At 39.7% G+C, this 21,439-nt stretch overlaps 1 protein-coding gene across 2 annotated transcripts in view; it reads left to right on the top strand.

Moving 5' to 3' along the window:
* The window catches only part of GMDS (GDP-mannose 4,6-dehydratase), a 412,680-nt gene that overhangs the window by 379,695 nt on the left and 11,546 nt on the right, over positions 1 to 21,439 (top strand). Inside the window, exon 10 of one of the 2 annotated variants that reach the window (XM_042049039.1) lies at positions 20,366 to 21,193. The exons of the other annotated variant lie outside the window; for it this stretch is intronic. Within the exon in view, the coding sequence (XP_041904973.1) occupies positions 20,366 to 20,503 (138 nt within the window). The 3' untranslated portion in view covers positions 20,504 to 21,193. Of the gene's footprint in view, positions 1 to 20,365; positions 21,194 to 21,439 lie in introns of those variants that run through there. 2 annotated transcript variants of the gene reach the window in all.

The following is a 21,439-nucleotide window of genomic DNA, read 5'->3' as shown; positions in this document are numbered from 1 at the left end:
GTCTTCCCTCAGCCTGTCCCTCTGCATTGGGTTGTTGTGATCCAAGGGCAGGACTCGGCGCTTATTGTATCTCATACAATTGGCCTTGGTCCATCAATCCAGCCTGTCTATCCCTCTGCAGTCTTCCTACCCCCCAGTAGATAAACACTCGCACCCAAGCTGGTGTCACCTGCAAACTGGATGAGGGTGCACTCGATCCCCTCATCCAGATCATAGATAAAGATGTTAAACAGGACTGGCCCAAAACACGCACCGCAGGGGAACGCCACTTGTGACCAGCTGCCAGCTGGATTTAATTCCACACTCTGGGCTCAGCCATCCAGTCAGCTTTTTACCCAGAATCCATCCACTCCATGATTAGCCAAATCAGCCTGTATTGTTCCCTGTCATGCCACAGCTAGATCACTCTTACTAGCAAATGTAGGGCAAAAGCTACTCGGATGCTTCCATATTGTGCCGTAAGCTATGAGACAGAAGTACCTTTTGTAATGACAGGGCATGGCTAGGTAAATCAACATTAGTTTAGCAAGTTTGAAGTAAATAGTTGACATCTTTTTTTTCTTTTTTTCCTCTCTGAATTCATAGTCAAGGTCATTGGGTTTGTTCTGTCTCATCTGATCCCAAAAGGAGAGAAACAGAAATGCTTTCTGCAAGGCAAGCAATTTGTGCAAATCTTCTTTTAATGTTGAGTTTCAGTTTTGTCATTTAAATGTGTACTTTACTTATTTGCAGAAAAGGACCCTGCTTTAATTTGAACACAAAGGAACTCTACATTATGTTCTAGATTGCTTCGTGCATCTGTATTATGTAAAACTGTACACCAGGTTATTTTCTTTTCCTTACCTGCATTTCCTTCCTGCAGTGGCATTTGTTTAACAAAATTCAGATGCTGATGCTTATAAGAGTAATCGAGGTAGGGACTCAGGTAAATTAGTTCTTAAATAAGCTTCTCCATTATTATTTTAGTAACAGTAGTTGTTGGTTGGATTGGGTTTTTATGTTAGTTTTCGGGTTGTTTTTTGTTGTCTGAATTTTTTTTTACATGCATATTCTTGTTTTATTAGATTTCAAAACAGTAAAACAAGTTAGTAGACTTGTTGGCTTTTTGTGCCTTAATGTTTCAGTGCTCTGAAGCATGTTTTCTATTGTCATGGAACCATCACATTTTGCTTAATGTGCTGCTTCTTCTTCTTCTTTGCAATTCTGGCAGCAGTTACACTGCCTGGTTTGTTACACTAGTATAACCAACAGGCAGCACAAAACTTCTGTTTTAAAATGAGTCATACCACTCCTGGATATTTCTTCAATTTTTTTCCAAATCTGGATCAGAGGTTTGGCCTTGCAGAGCTTTGACTACTTCTATACTTATGCTAAAATTAACAGGAATCTGCTCAACTTCAAGTGTGTTTTTCTGCATCGGGGCCAGAGCACTTGCAACCTAGCAAGGTGAAGATCCATGTTCTGCTGGTTTATGTCCCATTGTTTTATCAACATTTGCAGTACCAAACCATTGATTTAGCATTCCATGGAAGGCAATATTAGTCAAGCTGAGTCAAGCATGATGTTGCTTTCATTCTTATCCTTACAGTTACAAGCATGTTCCCCTTTATTCAGCCTAGCCAAGCTTTGTTGGCCATGTGTTGTACCATATGCTATAGCTCATGTGCTGCTGCATAGAAACTTTTGATAGGATTATCTGAATTATCCTCAATGTGAAATAGACCAAACTTTATTAAAAATAAATCTGAAAGGCCAGGGTAAAGATGCTGATATTTTATGGGAGATCTCAGGTGATTTATCTGGAAGAGCTGGGGAGGAGTTCTTTTTCGTAGAGGGTGAATTCTGCTTGAGATTTTTTTTCATTTGTTTTGTTTTTTAACTCTAAATCTCAGTATTCAGGAACAACAGTGTGAAACAAACACAAATCTGTTGTATTTTTAAAAACTATTTTAGTCCTGTTTCCAACTCCTCTTGTGCTGACATTCTACAAACTGATTTTCTAAGAGGACTGTCACCATCAATTTTGCTTTTTTAAAGGACTTTAATTCTTTCAGCATGTTCATATGGTTTTATAAAGCCCCAGATACATGGCAAATCCCCTTGGTGTTGTAAGACAAGATTGCTGTTAAAAAATGTTTAGGCTTAGTCAGCTTCTTCTCACTACTGAAGTCATGAGGGACTCTGGGAAATGGTGTTTATACTAAGCTTAAATTGATAGGGCAAGTTTAATGCAATCAGGTCAAAGGTACAACTGCTTAGCTAGTCTCATCAACCACTCGGGTTTCAGCATCAGTTTATAAGAAAAGGCCTGTAATGATAACATCTGGCTGTGAGCGCATGGGCTGCATTCTCCGTGCAGTGATTGAATGTAATTTAATGGTGGGGAGGAGCAAACTGAAGGGCAGCTCCATTCCTGATTTGTGATCCCCAATAGATAAGGTACAACTGCCAGACTTTGATCACCCCTGCTATCAATTCACTTGATGAAGAGCCTTTCTCCAATATAACCTGGATGGAGATGTCTTCCTTGGAGTGAGGAGTGTGGTCCACTGAAAAGGCTCGGGAAGGGGGATGTCAGGGCCAGGACAGCACTTGGTGGTTTCCAAGCGCATACGTGTGTGGCTGATTGCTGGCCAGGCGTTACTTTGAGCGAGTGCTGAGTGACCCAGGACAGCGCTGAGGAAATATGCTAGACAGAATAACGGATTGGGCTGCCCTCCTGACGTGAGACAGCATAATGCTCAATTACATATTTCCTGCCTTGCGCTATCCAAGTTGGTGTGTGGCAATTTAAATATTCAAGATTACTGCCAGGCAGACCCCAAAATATATACTCATTAGGAGAATGTAGATACCCAAGACATCCTGAGGGATTTTAATCACAGGCAAGTCTGGTCTGCTGATCCTAATTCAGACCCTAAGACAGACGTTTTCATACAGAATATGTCTGGGTTTGCTGGCCAAATAGGATTGTCAACAAATAGGTATTGCCTTCTTTGCGTTATCTGTACTATATTTAAAATTTCCTATCATATAATTTAAATTTCTTTTGTGAATAGGTCTTTACATTTTGCTCCACCCTGGCTGGACTTTTGTTAAATGTCCATCCCCAGCTGAAGAATTTGGGAAATTTCAGTCAAAATAATTTCCAATCATCATTACAGAAAAAGAAATTTAAATGGCTTGTTGCCAATTGACATTGGTAACATTCTGCTTTGAGGCAAGGACTTGAAATGCGATGATGCTGTGATTTGTATGTCACTGACATACGTCTTTTTTTCCTGTGAAAATCACTGTATGTTATGAGATTTAGAAAAAAAACCCACAATTTGCACACATTTAGCAGAAAGTCTTTAATTTTTCTGGGTAAAATATCAGAGTATTTAATTCATATTCAACATATTCGGCCTTCTGATGGTGGTAAATGGGATGCATTATTTCTGAGAATCATCAAGCATGCTCCCTGCATCCTCCATCCTACCATCAAGTTGAACTGAATGAATCTGAGCCAACACATGGCATTTTTTGTGGTTAGAGGAACGACTTGGTACAGAAGATCAACATTGTCTCTCTTCCCAAGTTTGCTTATGCTGCATTGCTTACACTGAGGCAACACAGATCTCAAAGCCTGCAAGGTTAGTGATTATCTGACCTAACTGTTTTCAGCAAAGGTCCAATTAAATTTCCTTGGGTTGCAAACAAAACAGGGAAGCAGGTTCTCAGTTACATCTGTCACCCAAAAAAGGAGTGTACTCTCCTTTGTCTCAAAGAGCATGTGTGGGTGGGCTGTCTGTGACTGACAACATTAAGAAGATCCATAACAGCCAATGTGGGACCCAAATGTTGGATATACCCAGCCTCGTTTCAACCTACAAGCCTTTGTAATCACATATGGCACAAGCTTTACTCTAGATGGGGGCATGCATTTTTTCCATTTTCTCTGCACATGCATGCGAACTGTTTCCATAAGGATGTTCCTTATGATGTGTTTACATTGGGTTTGCTGATATTCAGGTGGGGATGCCTGTCATTCATGTCAGATGAGTGTAGGACCATTCTTGGCAGTCAGCAGATCTCTGTGTTTATCTGACATTCATTGGGTAAGAAAATTCAACATACAGCTTAGGTTGGTAAGATTTGCCATTCCTTTTGAGGAGCCAAAACCCAGGGAGACCATTCAACTTGCTACAGATCAGTGGCAGGACAGACCATGGGATCTGCTTTCTAATCATGAGAAAGCATAGTTCTGCTCCTGGGCCAAGGCACACCCTGTTGTAAGATCAGCTCTTGATCATGATAAAGTGTAGCATTTTGCACTCTTTTGTCTTGATAAGTATATTTTCTGTGAGTAATTATAAATCAGATAGTAAGCCACTTTCTAGTGGCACAGAAAACAGCCAAAGTGTGGCTCACAATTCTTCCACAGCTTTGAATTGTCTCAGTAGGTTTCAGTGCTCAGCTTAGCACATGTAGTGTGTCTTCTCATATGGATGGGATGAAGCCCTACTTAAAGTGGTAATGATTATATACACCATACTTCTAAATGTATAAACTGCTTTTGAACATACTGGAAAAGCTAAAATACCAACTGCTAAACCAATGAATCATACTTTGTAAAGGACTGTTTTTTATATATAATATATAAAATCCAACTGTATATGTATAGGCAGAGTGAATACTTACACATCACATGTGTAAGATATAAATGATCCTGATGAACGTGACTGAAGTAAATTATGTTAATGCTCCAGTTAGAACTATTTCTACATTAATTTCAAAATGTTTTTGTTATAGTGTAGATTCAGTGTCAGGAAGATGAAGGAATCTGGGCTTTTAACTGCAACCTCCACATTGCAGTGTGACTCTATGGGGATGTTGAAAATTAAACATTTGGTTTAAGCATTAAACACTTAAATTTTCTTTTTAATTCCTAGGCCTGTGTAAAATCAGATTGGGAAATTGTTTACAGTACTTCCTATCGGAGGCTTCCACACAGACAATGTCAGAAATGGCATCACTTTTCTGCTAGTTATTTTTATTACTTTTCAAGAAAAAGTCTTTAAAATGCCAGCATGTAATTTTCCTGGTGACAAGTGATGACCTTGATGAAAGGCAAAGATGCTTTCATCCCACCTCCAAGTTAGGGGACTTTATCAAGGGAAGTAACCATCCCTCCCCAAACCTTGCCACCCCTGAAAGGTGTGGAAGGATTAATCACTAGAGGCAGTTGTGTTCTTGGCTACCCTTCTCCCTATTCAGAGCTTGTGATGAATGGTCTTGCAATGGTGAATGGACCTATCGGCTGGAAGGGTGGCCTAACCCATGGTGTCATCTCCAAGTAAGGAGACCTCTTCATTCTTTTCTTATGTCATGCTCCAAGTATCTCTTCCCAGGTGAAAGACCAAGGACAGAAGGCATCCTTCATGCTCCCTCTTCCACCACTGGCATTAGACCCCATCTTGAAGGTACTTGGACGAGGGATCAGCTAGCACATGGTCAATAACAGAGTGGGAGGAGAAGCCCCAGTGGATAAGTGAGAATGAAAAAAGCCTTCAGAGAAGTGGGGAAGGGAAGAAGCAGCAAAAGTCTGAAAACACCAGTAGGACAAATGAATGGAATATATGTTAAGGAAAGGCGTATGAGGAAGAAAGGTAGATAAATGCTGGTGATTTAGAGGGGAACAGGGCAAGTGGAAAAGAAGTGTTCACTGAAGGAAGCAGAAACAGCCACCGGGAAATGAAGAGAGATCATGATTTCTTAAAAGGAAAGAAACTTAGGAAGGGTATAGGGAACATTTTTAAAAGTATTGTGGCACTAAAGTACAAAGTCGTATTAATCAAAAAATTTTCACGGTCCATCAGTGAGAGCTGGAGTGCCATACTTACATCAACTTTATATACCAAACTGAGGAATGCAATAATTGAGAACAAAATGGAGCTTGGAGGACCAGTTTGAATATGTGATGTACAAAGGAAACAATAAGACAGGTAATCTGGTTAGGTTTCATGTCATGTTTACAGCAGACTCTGCCTTCCACTAGGTAGCATAACCAGTATCCCCAGCTATGGCTGGATACGTAGCATTATCTGCAAGGGTAGGTTAATCCAGCTTTATGTTCCCTCAGTCTGAGCTGGGCATGTTAACTAAGACAACTGTAACACACATTTCTTTTCTCCTCAAAGTGGCACAAGCTCTGTGAGAAGTTCAGGGTTGCTTTATCTCCATGTGCCAGGTCCTTCTGTGGTCACCAGGCTCTTGGAAAAGTACCCCTGTTGTAGGACACTAGTCTAATTTTCTGCTACTTGAGTGCACTGAAACCTATCCTCTCAGATAGTCTATTATAGTGTTTCTGTGCATAAATTATATGGGAAATAAACAAAAGCATGTGGATTTGGTACAGGCTAATTCTTATTTTTAAATAGAAAGTAATTTGCTATTGGCAAATTAATCTCATTTATCCTAGTTTCATTTGTTTAAACAATGTGAGTAGAGTTATTCATGTGCAAAGGAGTTGGCAAATGCTGCCAAATCCACTAATAAATCTGGCTGCTGAACATAGCATTTGGAAATGGAGTCATTTGCCATTCTCATTTTGTAGTATGCTAATTCCCACGAAAACCCACTATAATATTAGAGAAAATTATGGCTTCTCCTGGAGAAAAGGCAGAATATGGTACAAGAAGAAAACTGTAGTGAGCAAGATAGATTTGCAGGGCTGCATTCTTTTGTCAGGAGTGGAAATGGTCCCACTGACCTGTTGCAGAGTATATTAAAATCCAATTCTGTGTATGTGTATTCATCTTCTCATTTTTAGAACTTTCAGTTAAAAGTTACTGACTGTGGTCCAGCTCTTTTGTGCACACATGCATGTGGCTACAATAACTACATAAATCTTTCTCATACTTAAGAATTCTGAGTTAGGGGATCCCACATGCTTCAACATTGAAGTGGCTGCAGCATTTTAATTGATCTCTGTAGAGTATCACAGAGGTATTATCTTCATAAGAGAGCTGTGGGCTGCCCTGGCAGCCTGCCAGAAGCCCAAGAGCTGTATCACATTTGCATGAAATGGACCATATTGCCACCCTTGGCACTGACACAAAGGCCGTGTGTCCTACAGACCGTGCAGGTCCCAACAAGCACGGAGCCAGCGCAGTGCAAGCAGACGCACCAGGAACTCTGCGTTTTCTGCACCCAAGGTACCTGTCTGCCTACTGGGGTGACAGCAAGCAGCATTCCAGCTGCACCACTTGTATGCTAAGCAAGCAGTTAAAAAAAACCCAGCAGTGCAGCCAGTATAATTATCTTTCATCTCACCTGAGTTCAAAAGCAGGGCTTTCCCACTGCCTCTCTGTTTTCTTAGCCGTCTGCTCCAGAACCACTTTGGCTGTTGGTGGTTTCTGTGGAAAATTAAAGGGGGAATGACTGTCACAGCTTCCTAATGACATCTAGGGATTCTTTTATATGCTAAGTCATTCATATCTTCTACAATTTAAAAGCACAATGACATCATATACATAATAACCATACAGGACTGCCTGAATGTATGCAAATAAATGTTAGAATTCATGACAATCTTTTTTTTCTCATGCCAAAGATGATTGAATAATTCAGGTCCATTTTCTCCAAGAACTTTACCTGTAAATAGAAATGCCTCTGCCTTTATCTGTTAACTGCTAATAGAGTCCACAGATACCTGCCTGTTGAAAGCTTGTATTTATTAATTATTTACAAATTACAATGGAAGAATCATAAAAAGATTTATCATGGGAAATTATTTTCTATCAACTCTCTATACATTTGCAAATGAAAAGTTACCTTTCAGCTCTGCCTAGGGACTCCTTGTAAGAATGGTATTGAGCTATTACAACTTCAGGTCAATAACAAATCTTTTCTTACTGCTACACTTACTGTATAAATGTTGCTTAGTTATCTCTTCCTGTCTTGTTGCTGTGTCTGTATGTAATACAAAGTATCTGTATTTCACACATTCCAACAACTTTGTATCACTGTAGCATACTTCATTAGCTAACCAAGACTGAAGCCGGGCAATTCCTTTTCATTATTTATGGTGCTGATGTTAAGTAAACATGAAAAGTGAAACAGAAATATGTTAAAACATGCTTGTATCATTTTATTACTTTGATTGTATCTCTGTGCATGACTGTATCCTCACCTGACGCTGATACAGGGTGTATTTCTTCTTTCACTCATATAGGTGTACACGTAGTCTGCTAAAAGGAAGATCTACTGGTTTGTGGGTTGAGGGGTTTTTTAAGGCAAACAAAAATTACATCAATTTAAACATGTTTAGGACTTCAAAAAGCCAATCTGTACCATGAAGAGTTTCTATATAATTTTGTTTCAGTTTTAGGGAAGGAAGTTAGTGCATCCATTCACTGCTAGCACTCATGAATTTCCATATCATGTAAGATCAGTGTACAATATCTCTGAAACACCTGAAAGTGCACCAAGCTTTGTATTTGAAATTAAGCCAGCATCCTGACTTGATAAACTCATGGTGTTCAGCTCTGGTTCTGTGGAGCACTATGTCAGACCTGTGTGGTTGCATGAAGGTGACACAGCAAAATCCACAAGTCCTGTAGACGTTGACTTTGGACAAAAACGCCAACCTGCACCTCTTGGAAGTCCAGTGATGTCAGCAAAACAAGGCTAGCTCATCACATTCTTGAAAGCCTGACTTCAAAATCACACTTAAACAGACATCCCAGCGTTTGCTTTCATTAGGTGTACTTAGGCTGTTTGGTGAAACATTATTCCCTGCATCATGGCTTGCTGTATCCAATAACAGAGCTATTCGCCATCCTGGGGCCATCATGCTATGTGCCTCTCAAAGTGTGTAGCAGCGGACACCCACGATTAAGCTGGAGTTTACTTCCCTGCTCACATGCAATATTCCACTTGCAGAGTAAGTGTTGTCAGTAATGATTTCAGCAAACATAAGGCGTGGGCAGAGTTGTCTTTGCAAAGAATGGGAATCACAGTCCTCAGTTTCTAGCAGGTGAAACATGATGCTCTTAATCAAGGTGACCCACTGCACATCTATGTCGAATTTGACGTAATTTAAACTCGTGCATCTCCTGTTTCTGATTATGGTGCTATTCTGAATGTTTGGATTTCAACACAGTAAGATGGCTGCATTTGAAAGGGAGGTATTTCCTTTTTACTTCCTGTGAAGCAGTGGTCACATGGATGCACTTCAGCCTACTAGAAAACAGACCCTATTTATCTGAAACAACCCAAGATAAAATACAACCAGTTTGCATCCCATGTCCCATCTTTTCAAGCACATTCTGTTTTAAAACAAGTAGGCCAAATTCCTTCCCAGCATAGCTTCATAGAAGCCCATGAGTTTCATTCAGCAGGTAGCCAAATATAAACAACATTATAGAAAAGGTTCGTTTGGAACCAAACATGGAAAACTTTTGAGTTAGAATGATACCTGAAAATATTTGCTCAGTGAGATGAAGACATTGAAATACTTGGGTAGATCTACCTTAGAGTTTATACTAGCTCTTGTGCAAACTTCACGGTGAATCAGAGCCATGGATATTTCTGCCAAGTAGTATCCAAGTATTCCACAGGACCAAGCAGTGCAGGAGAACAGTGACCAAAGCCCACTTTGCCTCTGTTGTCGAGTTGTCGGCAGATGGCCCTCAAAATAGGACATGCTCACTGGGAAGATGAAATGGCTCTAAAGGCAGCAATGACCTAACGTATTGCCTTTCCTTCAGGAGGTGCCACTGTTTTGAACATACATGAAACCCTGGTGGGGATTAAACCAGCAGAAATCAAAGTCCTTTCTCCACCAGCTTCCATCTGCTAATAATTTCTCTCTTAAAATAGGTTTCTTTAAAGGTCTAAAGTTTCTTTCTTCCAGCTCATATTTAAGTGATGCAATGACAGGAGACACCCTAGGGTGTTACCACACTTCAAGAGGTGACTTCAAGGCCAGCAACACTCCCTGCATGCAACACTATCTTGCAGTATTGTCTCATACCATTGTTCGTTGTTGCTTAAATATTTGGAGAGGTGTGTCATGTTTTGCTATTGCCCTTCAGCCTTTTGGAGAGCACAGAAGACAAATCTCTAGTGGAATAGTTCAGCACTTGACAGTGACTTCAAAATTCTTCGCCCAAGATTTGTCCAGACCAAAGCATTTAGCAAGACATACCAAATACCTTTTGCACTTATAGTAATTTGTTCAATTTGTATACAATTTATTTTGATTCATTGCTGCTTCAAACCGAATTTTGGGAAGAGTGACAAGACTGAACTCATGGAAAGAGATCCTAATTTTTAGACCAATATAAACCACTAGGAGCTCTGTTAAACACAGAACTGCCAAGAATCAAAATCAGGTTTCTACAGTTCTTGGCATAGGGAAAGCTGCTCAAGTTTGGTTCCCATTAGTTATTTAGCACTTCTAGTATTTTTGTTGCTTCTGTTGCCTCATTCAACTAATTGCCAGGATCTTGAAGAATTTTATTCCATGGAGACAAATGCTGTGTTATTTTTTCCAAGCACTGTTAAATCAGCAGGAGTTACTTCTATGCGATATTATAATAGCATTTGTAGTAATATGATACGTGTTTATTACTCAGTTAAAACTCAGCCCATGGCCAAGCTGTGTCAAAATGATACTGTGATTCTTCAATTGCCAATGAGAAAGTAATCATACGCTCCAATTTGTGTGAGCATTGTTCCCATGCACACACTCACCCACTCACAGGAACTACTTTTGAAATGCTGCCTTCTCTTTGGCTGCCAGCAATGAAAGTAGAAGTGCCTTGTTACATTAGTGTCCATTTTAGACACTTACTTGGCAGAAGTATTTCTCGTCTCTGTTTGCAGGTGTTTGTAAGCATTGCCCATCATAATGCTTAAGGACAGAAATGGTCTCTGTGACAGCCAAAGCACACTTTCAGGTCCAGGCCTCAAAAAAAGCAAGTTGTAAAAATGTGGCCTTTGAGCATCATGAATAAGAGCAAGCAGGCTATGAGGCAGAGTAGCAGCCTCATAGCAGATATGTTCATCACCTTTGACTTTAGAATGCTTGGCAGAGATGTGTCAAGTGTCTCGTTCAGCTCTTCACTGCTGTGCAAACATCTGTGCTAAAATTTAAACTTCCCTCATATAGAATTTAAAGAGAAAACAGCATTCTCTTAAAAGAGGACTCGAATCTCAGCGATCTGGCATAAGAATGGAATTCAAGGTTCAGAGTAACCCCCGAGTCATGCGGCAGATGGATCCAGTTAGCCTCAATTAAAATGTGAGAACATTGGGCTGGTTTGGCAGAGAGATATTGCAGCAGGGGTGGGGACAGGGCCTTCAAGGAGAAAGTATAGTAATAAGCCCTAGAGCAGAATCTTGAAAAACTGAAATGTATGTCTTGTTACTGAAATTCGCTATCATGAAAGACATATTTTTAACATTGTACTAAAAGAAAGGTGCAGGATGGACCCTCCCCAGATACAAACAGTATCATGTAATATCCTGACTTTAAAAAAAAACAAAACATGTACATTTCTTTCACTTTTCTTAGCCTTCATCAGAGACTATCCAAACTTCTATTGTATTAACAATAGAAGACATAAGCAGATGAATGGAGGCTAGCTCCTTAAAAGCACTGTGGAAAAACTGTCAATTACCAGTTTGATTATCTGACAAAAGGAATTTTTCCTTATAAAACAGAAGCTTCTGTCTTCCTACATGTGAGGACACTGCTTACATACTGTACAGAACAACTGGAATAAAAGTAGTTAATAACCAGGTGGAAGAAGAAGAAAGGTGGCTCATGTCTTTTTTTTTTTCTGGTGCTTGCAGTAACAGAAGCATCTAAAACCACGTGCTTCCAATGTATTTCTTGATTTTGTAGATACAGGCCTGTTTTTCAGAGGCCTTATATTTTTACAATGAAATATGAATTTTTAAATAGAAATACTTGAAATAGCAGTGTCTCCTCTGCAGAGTGAAATAACAGTTCTCTTAGATAACTTAAATATTGTAGGAACAGTGGCAACACTTGAAAGCATCTGGCTTATTTTCTGTGGATACAGGCAAGATATTCATTGCTTATTTTAAACTCCCATTTTCTAATTATACCCCTAAGCTTAAATTCAGTAATTATGATAAAAAACAAAAGAGTGAAAGACAATGTATTGCTTGCTGTCTCCTTTCCATTCTGTAATTCAGGCCCTACTTCATCCCCGCCAGTGCATTGTTTCCATCCCATTAGTACTTTATTACATGCAGCATGATCTAGGTCTTGAAGGGGCATTGTTTGCACACAGACAAGCAGGTGTTGAAGTTCCTTTCATCATCTTAATGACACATAAGGTTCTCTAGGGCCTTCAATGAGCACACCTACTTCTCAACAGAGAGACAACCCATCTATTTCCTAAGTGTAGTCCCTATTCCTGCCCATTTTGTCCTTATGGATGTAGAGCAAAGCACTTTCCTCCATCACTTAATCTTTGTTTCTCTTCATCCATGCTCCTCCCCAATATCTGTAGCGTAAGCAAAGTAAAAAGATAAGGTAAGTCCTTTCATCTCTGTTTCTTGCTACCCAGCTCAGTGAGTCGGCAGACACAGAGGCATAGCTGGCTTTGCTGACAGGTATCTGCCACTCAGAGACCCCTTAGGATCCAGCTGGATCTCTACGGGAATTATTGCAAAAGGAAAATGCATTTGTGTGACTGCGCAAAACATAGTGGGAGGGTTTGGTGCTCAGTTCAGGATGTATGGGTTCATTAGTCTCACGAAGGAATGGATTGGATTCCCCATCAATTGGGGCAGAAACGAGATTATAGATGCAGGTTAATGAGATCTCTGCAGCCACTTGAAGGAAGGCTGAGATTTGAGGTGAAGGGCTGCTCAGACCACCGTAAGTGCAGTGGAGGAGGTCTGCACTGTACAATAAGAGGCTTAAGGGACTCATGGTCCATTAAGAAGGTTGGAGCTTGATACGGTCTGTTGAGCTGGCAAAAATGTGTTCCTTTACAACTCCCCTACCCCAGGCTGGTACACTCATAATTTTCCAAAACAATTATTGTTTACACTGAAGTTCTCTGTGTTTGGTCTTTCTCCAAAACCAAATTTCATTGTCAGGTTTAGCAGAAGGCCTGCTGTTACTGCTTGGGTGGGCACATGTAGGGAAGAAGGATTTTTTAAAACATCTGAATTTTATCATTCAGTCAGGAAAAAAACGACTGAAGTCTGGTACTTGGAATGAATGAAATTATTTGATGATACCTAGCACAGATGAGCTTTTGCAGGGCAGTATGAAATATATATTGCTTTAAACCATTTGGTTAAGCTCAAGAATGAAGTTAGTCAATGTCCTGGCTTGTTACAGACATGCTGTTCCTGCATGGAGAACTGATTTGAATATTGAGCTATGGTTCAGTGTCGTTGATTTCAATATTCGGTGTATCAACACCACACTTCAAGAGCAACCTCAGTTGTCCAGTGAAATTGCAAGCTCTCCTGGCAGAGTTGTGTAAGACTGGAGGGTTAGTTTGGGGTTTTTTTGTTTAAGGAGTTGTAATCTTGCCAAGCAAAGAGACAGACTGCACATTAGTAAGGACAACTTTTTTTTCCAATTTTTGCACTCTGATGAGATCACAACCATCTCCAAGAGCAGATCTTTAAGTTTTTGCAAAAAATTGGTTTTGGTTACATGACTCTTTGGGGTGTTTCCTTACAACACAGCTCATATTTCTACTACATACTCTTAGATAAATCAGAAATTTCATTTGTGGCTTGCTCTGCAACTTAGAATAGTAGTTTCATCTTTTTTTCTGCGTCTAAGGGGACAAGAATTAGAAATTATCTGACAACAAATACTGTGTAAAGATAAGAAATCACTGTTGTTATTATAGAAATGTGGAACTGTGTGAGTTCTACAAATACTGGCTTTATTAGTATCCTTACTATTATTGAATAAGTAGTTGTGGAAAAGATCTCTAATGTTAGAGGAAATAGACAAGTGAAAGGAATAGACTGAAAAAGAAAAGTGTTAGACAATTAAGAACCTTCTTTATGGTCCGGTCCAAGAAGGATATTCAATAAAATTATATTGGTAGTAATAAAGTAGTCTTCCTGGTCAGAAAATAGGAGGTATTCCTGCTATCATTCCTCCTTATTCTTATTATCTACTACCATTTAAGTAGCAAATCAGTAAGTTCCCTGAGTCAGTTTGTACCCAAAGTGAACATCAGCATCCTTCTTGAAAGCATTCCAGATGTAACTGGGGTCATAAAACAAAACAGAAGGTTGATGGTTTTACTGTGATGCACGTTACAATCAAGTAGTTATCCGATGGATCATCTGCTTTTTATGATCCATGATGAGAAATATAGCTGTCATATGAGGAATAGATTTCTCATCGTAAAACTTACCTCTGTAATTTCAGCACCTGAATAAGTGCTGCCTCAGGTGCTGATTGTGCTAGTAAACACTGTTTGAAGAGTGATTTCCCCACCTGTTTCTCCTCCTTCCAACTAAAGGCACAGTTTGGCAACAAGTGTGTTTCTGCAGTTTCCTTTCGTTCAGCAGCTACTGCTATTAAAGATCTCCCAAGAGGAGGTTCCTGTTGGGTAGCTGCTGATGCAGGAGTTCATCTGGGGAAAGAAAAGCCTTGTATGTAGGTCAGTGTTTCTGTAGATGGCTAGTGAAGCAATCTCTCGTGGGAATGTTAACTCTCTTGTGGCACAGATCGCTTCAAGTCACTGCTGCTACTGCAAGGGGCTGGACTCATGTACCTCATTCAACTCGGGTTTCCAGTGCAAGAGGTGAGAGAAAAGCCCCTAGCTTATGTAGGTTTTTTATCTGCACTGGCTAGGCAGGTAACTTGGCATTTGGAGTAGATGTGTAGAATTAGAGCTCTCAAACCTCTTGTACCATATTTATGTACAGCACATTCTCAATGGGAGAAAACAAGATACACATTGAGGACATAGATCAAAACACGCAGAAAGTTGCAATGATTTCACCACTATCCATAGGACTTCTGGTATAAATCAAATGGATGCTAAAAGCAAGGAAACCTCTTCATCTAATGTGATGATTGAACCACAGGAACAAATTTTCCTCTCGGATTTGTGTTGCAGACCCCCTGTGTTAGGGAGAGGTTATATGTTTCAGTGTGCTGACAGACACTATTACATACTGTGCTTTATTCACCCTTGTTTCACCGGCCTCCAATAGCCCTTTTGCACCTCTGAATCCCTCTGCCTTTGGCAATTCTGCTGGTGAGATTCCCAGATGGGGGTGTGGTTTAGCTAAAATGGGTGCTTTTCACCAGAAGAATAAATTATTCCTATACTACTGTCTGAAAAGGGTGGATCTGGAGCCAATTTAGTGAGCATAAGTTACAAGTGACTTTGGAAGTAATAACTTATGCTTTGAGCTTCCTTAGATGTATAGCCAAGGAGCTGTCTGGCTGCATATGTTTTTACACATCTTTCAGCTAAATTAGAAATGCAAGTGCAAAACCTAATTTGTGGAGATATCTTGGAGATTTGTGACCTTCCCAGAAATACTTTGAGTCCACAAACGAACCAGAGGGTCTCCTGGTTTCATCTACCTTTTTTGTTTTTTATTATTGCCACATATGGCACATTGCTGAATAGTACATGGAGTTTATTATATCTTAATTAATGAATCTGAGTATAATTTGCCCCAGTCCTGTCAAGCAAACTCTGCTGAAAAGCTGATTAGTGAAGGAAGTCAACTTAACTGAATGCCCTCTTCAGAAATGTGGCCAGAGATTGAAGTATACTCATATATGTCAAAGGTAGAAAACCTTAGGAAAGCAGAAGGTGGGGATTGCACTGGGCTGAGAAATAGGAAGACAATGGATGGAGCCTTTATGGAGATGGGGAGGAAGGTAATGGTGGAAAAGGAAGAAAGGTGTAGTAGCAAAACATCAAATAGAAGATAAAAATAACCACAATTGGAGATACTGGGAATGTCCAACGACACTTTATCCAAGGAGGAGCCAAGGTGGATATGCCTCCTATGCTATCTGTTGATCCTGAGAAAGAAAAAGCTTAAACCAAGCCCTGAAGCCAAGAGGAGAATCTGCTGTTAAGTGGTCTTTCCCTCATGTTAGTGGAAAAAGGACTAAATCCAGCAGGCATATAAAGAGCAAGAATATTGGCACATGGGGACAGTTCATTTCTTCCTACTGTCAAATTTATGAGTTTAGCCTGGTGGGATGCTACCAGCAGTGAGGATGAACATTACAAGCCTGGGCTGTATTTAGCCCACTCAGTCACTTCTTGGCCAGGCTCCTGATGATTTCAGTGGGAGATTGCATGAGAATGTGCAAGTCCCTCCTCCCCAGAAATAGCATTTCTCCCAAAAAATATTCTGTTAGGTAGCATGATCAGGTGTATTGAATTGCTGGCATACTTTTAGTACGCTAGTTAGCACCTCTGATGAGGTCAGTTAAACAATTTCAGCCTTGAATATAGAAGTTGAAGTGCTTAGGGTTTGTGGGAAGAAGAGCTTTATTTCAGAGAGATGCTGAAATTTGTATGAAAATATGTAACTTGAGGCACACACGAGCAAAAATTACCTAATGAGAACAAGAGCCATCTCTAAATGTTCTTTTAATATGTGGATTTGAATGTGTTCAACATTATGTATGTTGCTACACTTATTTTTCTTCTTATGTAGACAGGCACGAGTCTTCCCTACATTGTACTTTGTCTAATTCATACCCACGCAAAACACACACCAAGTGGGAGTAAATTGGGTTGGTTGCACCTTCTAGTTAAATATGTGAATAACTATTCTGGATGTAAAGCAGCTGAAAACAGTGCTGCTCTTACATAGCATTTGCATGTCTACTATCATGAAGGATCACACATTGCACACAGTTCCTACACAGTAGGAATTGGAGATGACAAATGTCCCGTTACTCATGTAGCTGGTCATTTTTGTATGCAATTACCAGAATTGCATGCTCAGTTCCAGTAACCATGTGCACAAAAATAGGCTACAACAGCCTGCTTAGGGTTGTTAATAGCATGGTCCAAAGTCTAAGTCTTTATTGTTTTGTTGTTTTATGCTGGTTTTTAAGAGAACTGAGCTAGGAATTTGTTCGGTTGTTGACTATACAAGCAAAAGCAGGCATACATCTATATGTATGGCTGCAGGACTGCAAAATTTCTGCAGTGAGCTGCATATGGTTTACATACTGAACTTGGTATAAGGAGCTGATGGGCCAGAAGAGAGATACTGCACCAGGTGACCAGCTGTAGTGCACAGCTCAAATAAGGAACAAGCAGCTCCTGAAATTTTGCATTTAAGATCCTTTAAAATCCATGCGTCTCCAACTATCAGTTTCGTAGTGAGGCATAAAGTCCTTGCCATAAGCAATTTAGAGTCAGCCTGCAGTAGCTGAGGAATACTTAATTGGCATTTCTCTTTTTTGCATATCACTGTTCTCATCGGTTCTAGAACATGTTTTTTTCCCACCTGTACAAACCTCTTTGCCTTAAAGGATTCATGAAGGAAATAATTAAAAAGTACACAGAGGAAAACTGTCTGAGCAGAAGGGGCAGAAATCCAAGGTGCTGTAGGGAGTTGCCCCAAACACTCTTTTGGATGATTATTAATTTTTTTCTTACTATTATTTTATGACACTGTTTATGTTTAATTACTCATGTTCTCCTAACCTGTGTGACAGGCATAATTTGAAGAGCAGTAGTAATGATCAAGCTGTGGAAGTGCCAGCTGCTGCCTACGTGCTCAAGCAAGCATAGAACAGGCAGTGTCAGGAGACAACTGTCTCTTGATTAGATCTGAGCTTTTTTTTTTCTCATGTTGATGAAAATGATCCTGTCTGTTATTATTTAAATATAAACTATGCCAAAAGATGCTATGAAAAGTGAGAGCTCTCTCAGTTCACTGCCTGTATGGAATAGTAAGTTCATGGCACTTTACTGCAGTATATGCAGTTAAAATGTGTACTGGTTTAGTTGTAAAAGACACAGTTGGTCTATTTGGATGTTTTTCATCTGAAAATTAAGTCTTTAGAGGAGAAAAACAACCCAATAAACTCCTAAGTTCTGTTACTCTCAAGTCAATCATAGGAGCCTGGGGTGGAAAAGTTGAGCAAGCAATGGCCATTTTTTAGTATTGCTAGGATGAGTATTTGATTTTTATGTGAAAGACAGTACAAAAGAAAATCATGCGGCAGAAATGGAATTGAAACTGTACACAAATGAGAAATATGTGGTTAAATAAGTCACCTGCTGCATCAAGGTGCTATATGATCACTCATCCTTGGAGCAGTTTGCTTCTGGGGGGCTGCTCACTACAGATCAATGGCAAGGACTCACTCAGGGCAAATTTTGCCAGATGCAATGTGATGTGAATGCTTGGCTCCTTCATCTGTAGTAAGCTACACATCAGAGGGAAGTGGTGGGATGCAGCCTGCATTCTCTTCTTGCTCCTCCCTCTCATTCCAAGGTGTTGGTCAAATCCCTAAATCATCCTGCCTCCTAGCTTCATAAAATGGGGGTGACAGTGCTTTCTTCCCATTTATAATGTCATTATTGTTGCTTAATTATATAAAATCCATATCTTCTCTGGTGGCCCTTCATTGTCACTGTAGTGCTGCTGTGAAGCAGTTCTGTTTTGTCTGAGTGGTCATACATCTAGCTGAAGTCTTGCTCAGGTTACAAGTGGAATGAAACTGCCAAGATGTTTGTCTAGCTTTCTTCGTCTGCTTTTGAGATTTTCGGTAGATACATGTAAGTTCTGTAATTCATGGCTTTGTGTGTTCATATGTATTGCCATTACACTGGAATACATCAAAGAAGGTAAACCAAGCCAGGAGGTTTCACCGGTGACCTGCACTGAAAAGGAGATGCAAGCTGTAGGTGAATTCTAACAGAATATTCCAGGAGGTGATATTTGACTTTGATAAATTTTTGGAGAAAGGGCTGCCATTTCTGTGTTTGTACGATGCATAATGGAACCCTTACCTGGCATCTCTGCCCTGCCAAAACGTGAATGAAAAATAGGATTACTTGTCTGAGGAACAGCTCTGTCTTTCACATTGAAACTCAGCAATAAATGATTCTTGTGTGAGTGGTCTCAAGAGACACTTTCCTTGTAAAGGAGTCAAGTGATTGATGAGGCACCTCACATTTTAAACAATATACAGGTGAAAATATTGGAGTATTCTGAGCCCTTGCCTGCTGCTGTGTGTGCCTGAACAGTTTGCTTGCTTTTTAATTGTGGAACTAATGAAGGTTTGGTAAGTAGAGCAGGACCATTAGAAAATGCTAACTGTTTTCCTTCTGTAATGACGCTTTTCATGTTTGACCACTGCAGGGTGAAGTAATGAAGTTTTTGGTAACAGATGCAAAATTCCTTTCTTCTTTAATTGAAAGTATTTAAGAGAAGAAGGTCATTGAGAGGACAGATTTCAAGAAGTGGTATACACATTTGGTGATGCTTTGGAAAGAAACAGAGCATATTAGCCATGCTTTTAAAGTGCATATGACTAATGCACTGCCAAACCTGTGGAATTTTATAGGCAGCTACTGTGAATAGTAATAGCAGTCAATGAATCTGCTTTTTACCCCTACTTATACTGGTGCTTTCAGCTTTAGGGGATCTTATTGCTTCTTTAAAACTTATTTCGACATAGTTTCAGCCCTGTAAGCAAATCTCTGCTGTGTTACCAGTAATATGCGTTGTCTCCCAGAACCCTGCAGTGTTCCACACAAAATCCTGAAAGCTGGGACTGGTGTGTGATGGAGTACCACTGGAAAAGAAAAAGGAACAAATCTATGATGATACAGAAAGAATACCTGGGGAGAAGAAATTTTTAAAATATTCAAGGGAAAAGTGCACTACAGTAGAAATGAGGAGAAGAGAACAAAATCTCGGTGTGGGGTGACATGTTTTGAGGATGAAGGAGAAATAGGAAAATAAGGCCAAGTTTAAGATTATATAAGATGTTTGTGAGCAGGAGACTGATGCTCAAAAGAGAAGTGGGACAAGCGTGAATGAAAGAAAAATACTGTGAGACACATCAAATTGGGAAGGAAATATCTTACAATAAAAAGAGATAAATGGGATTTTACAGGAAAGTAAATTCACCAAAACGTAGGAAAGATTTAAACAACAGAGAAAGTGAGAGGAATTAAATACCAAAGTAATGGAAGGATGGAAGAAAACAAAATACTGGTCTTTAAAAAGAAAATAAAATAGTTGTATTCATTTTATTGATTTATTGGAAGATTGTGAGGTGATTTTAATGTCTGCCCTGAAAGTGAAAGATGTCATAGGAAAAACTATGATTTTTTTTTCTCAGGTTTTCCTGTGCAGGAAATGTAATAGGAAGTTATTTTTATTAACGAAGATCAGAGAATATGCAACAACAAACTACCAAGAATTGTGTGGAAAATCAGGTTATTTTTCCAGTCAGACCAGAAGAACCTGTGGCCATTGACCAGCAGGAGCCTAAGGCTCAGATTATTAAGCAGCAGGATCAGTGAACTGCATGGCAATTGGAATCTCTGCATCTTTAAATATGCACCAACAAACTTACATCATAGCCAAAAAAGAAATCTTGAACAGCGTGTAGCTGGTATTTGTAGGCATTCATTAATTGCTTTGTGCTCTGTTTTGTCTGCCTAATCAACACAAACAGCAGACTTGTTTGATTTCATTTGCAAATGTGAAACCAATTGATTTTACGGCAATATACTGTTTGCTGAGGAGTATTTTTCCACCAAGACAGTCAGGTTACACCACTCACCAAAAACCAATGAGCCAGAACAGTGAGAGCCTTGGATAGAGAGACAAGGTCTTTGGCAGAATGTTTTGGAATTTGTCAGGGGGAATGCACCCCTCGGTTCAGCGTAGCTGTGATGCTGAGTGTGCTGGGAGGACTTGATCCTTTCAAAAGCTATGACAAGCTGTGGCAATACTCAGCCCACATCCATAACACACTTGCAAGGGACTGTGAGATGATGGAATGAGGAGCACAGTACCTTTATTTGCAGCAATAGCATGTGTTTCACCTGTAGAAGAGATATTCAGCTGTCTGCCTTGTCTGGACTTAACCAGTGACTTGTGTTTTATCTTAACAGGTTTGGTTGAACACGCATGCAGAGTAAAAAAATATTTGTTTATGGGCAGGAAATGCACAAGCTTTTTAATAAATAAAGTGTGAACTTGAAGCGTTAAATGTGACATGCATTGTTGTGTGCTACTACCTGCTAAGGGTTCTTCTTTGTAGTGTCCTACTTGGACTCAAGCACTAAACCTTTCATCAAAGCAAGTCTGATTATTTTGCACATGGCTTTCCTGAAAGGATGTTATGATTTTCTAGATGTTTGGTGGCTGGTGATAAATTAGGCTTTTATGATGTCATGTGAAAGGC

The sequence above is a fragment of the Corvus kubaryi genome, unplaced genomic scaffold (genome assembly GCF_017639235.1).
Source record: "Corvus kubaryi isolate FWS band 111438036 unplaced genomic scaffold, C.kubaryi_AGA036_p1.0 69, whole genome shotgun sequence".
Classification (NCBI taxonomy): domain Eukaryota; kingdom Metazoa; phylum Chordata; class Aves; order Passeriformes; family Corvidae; genus Corvus; species Corvus kubaryi.
Note: the sequence above shows the minus strand (reverse complement) of the source record. Positions and strands in the feature narration are given on the sequence as shown.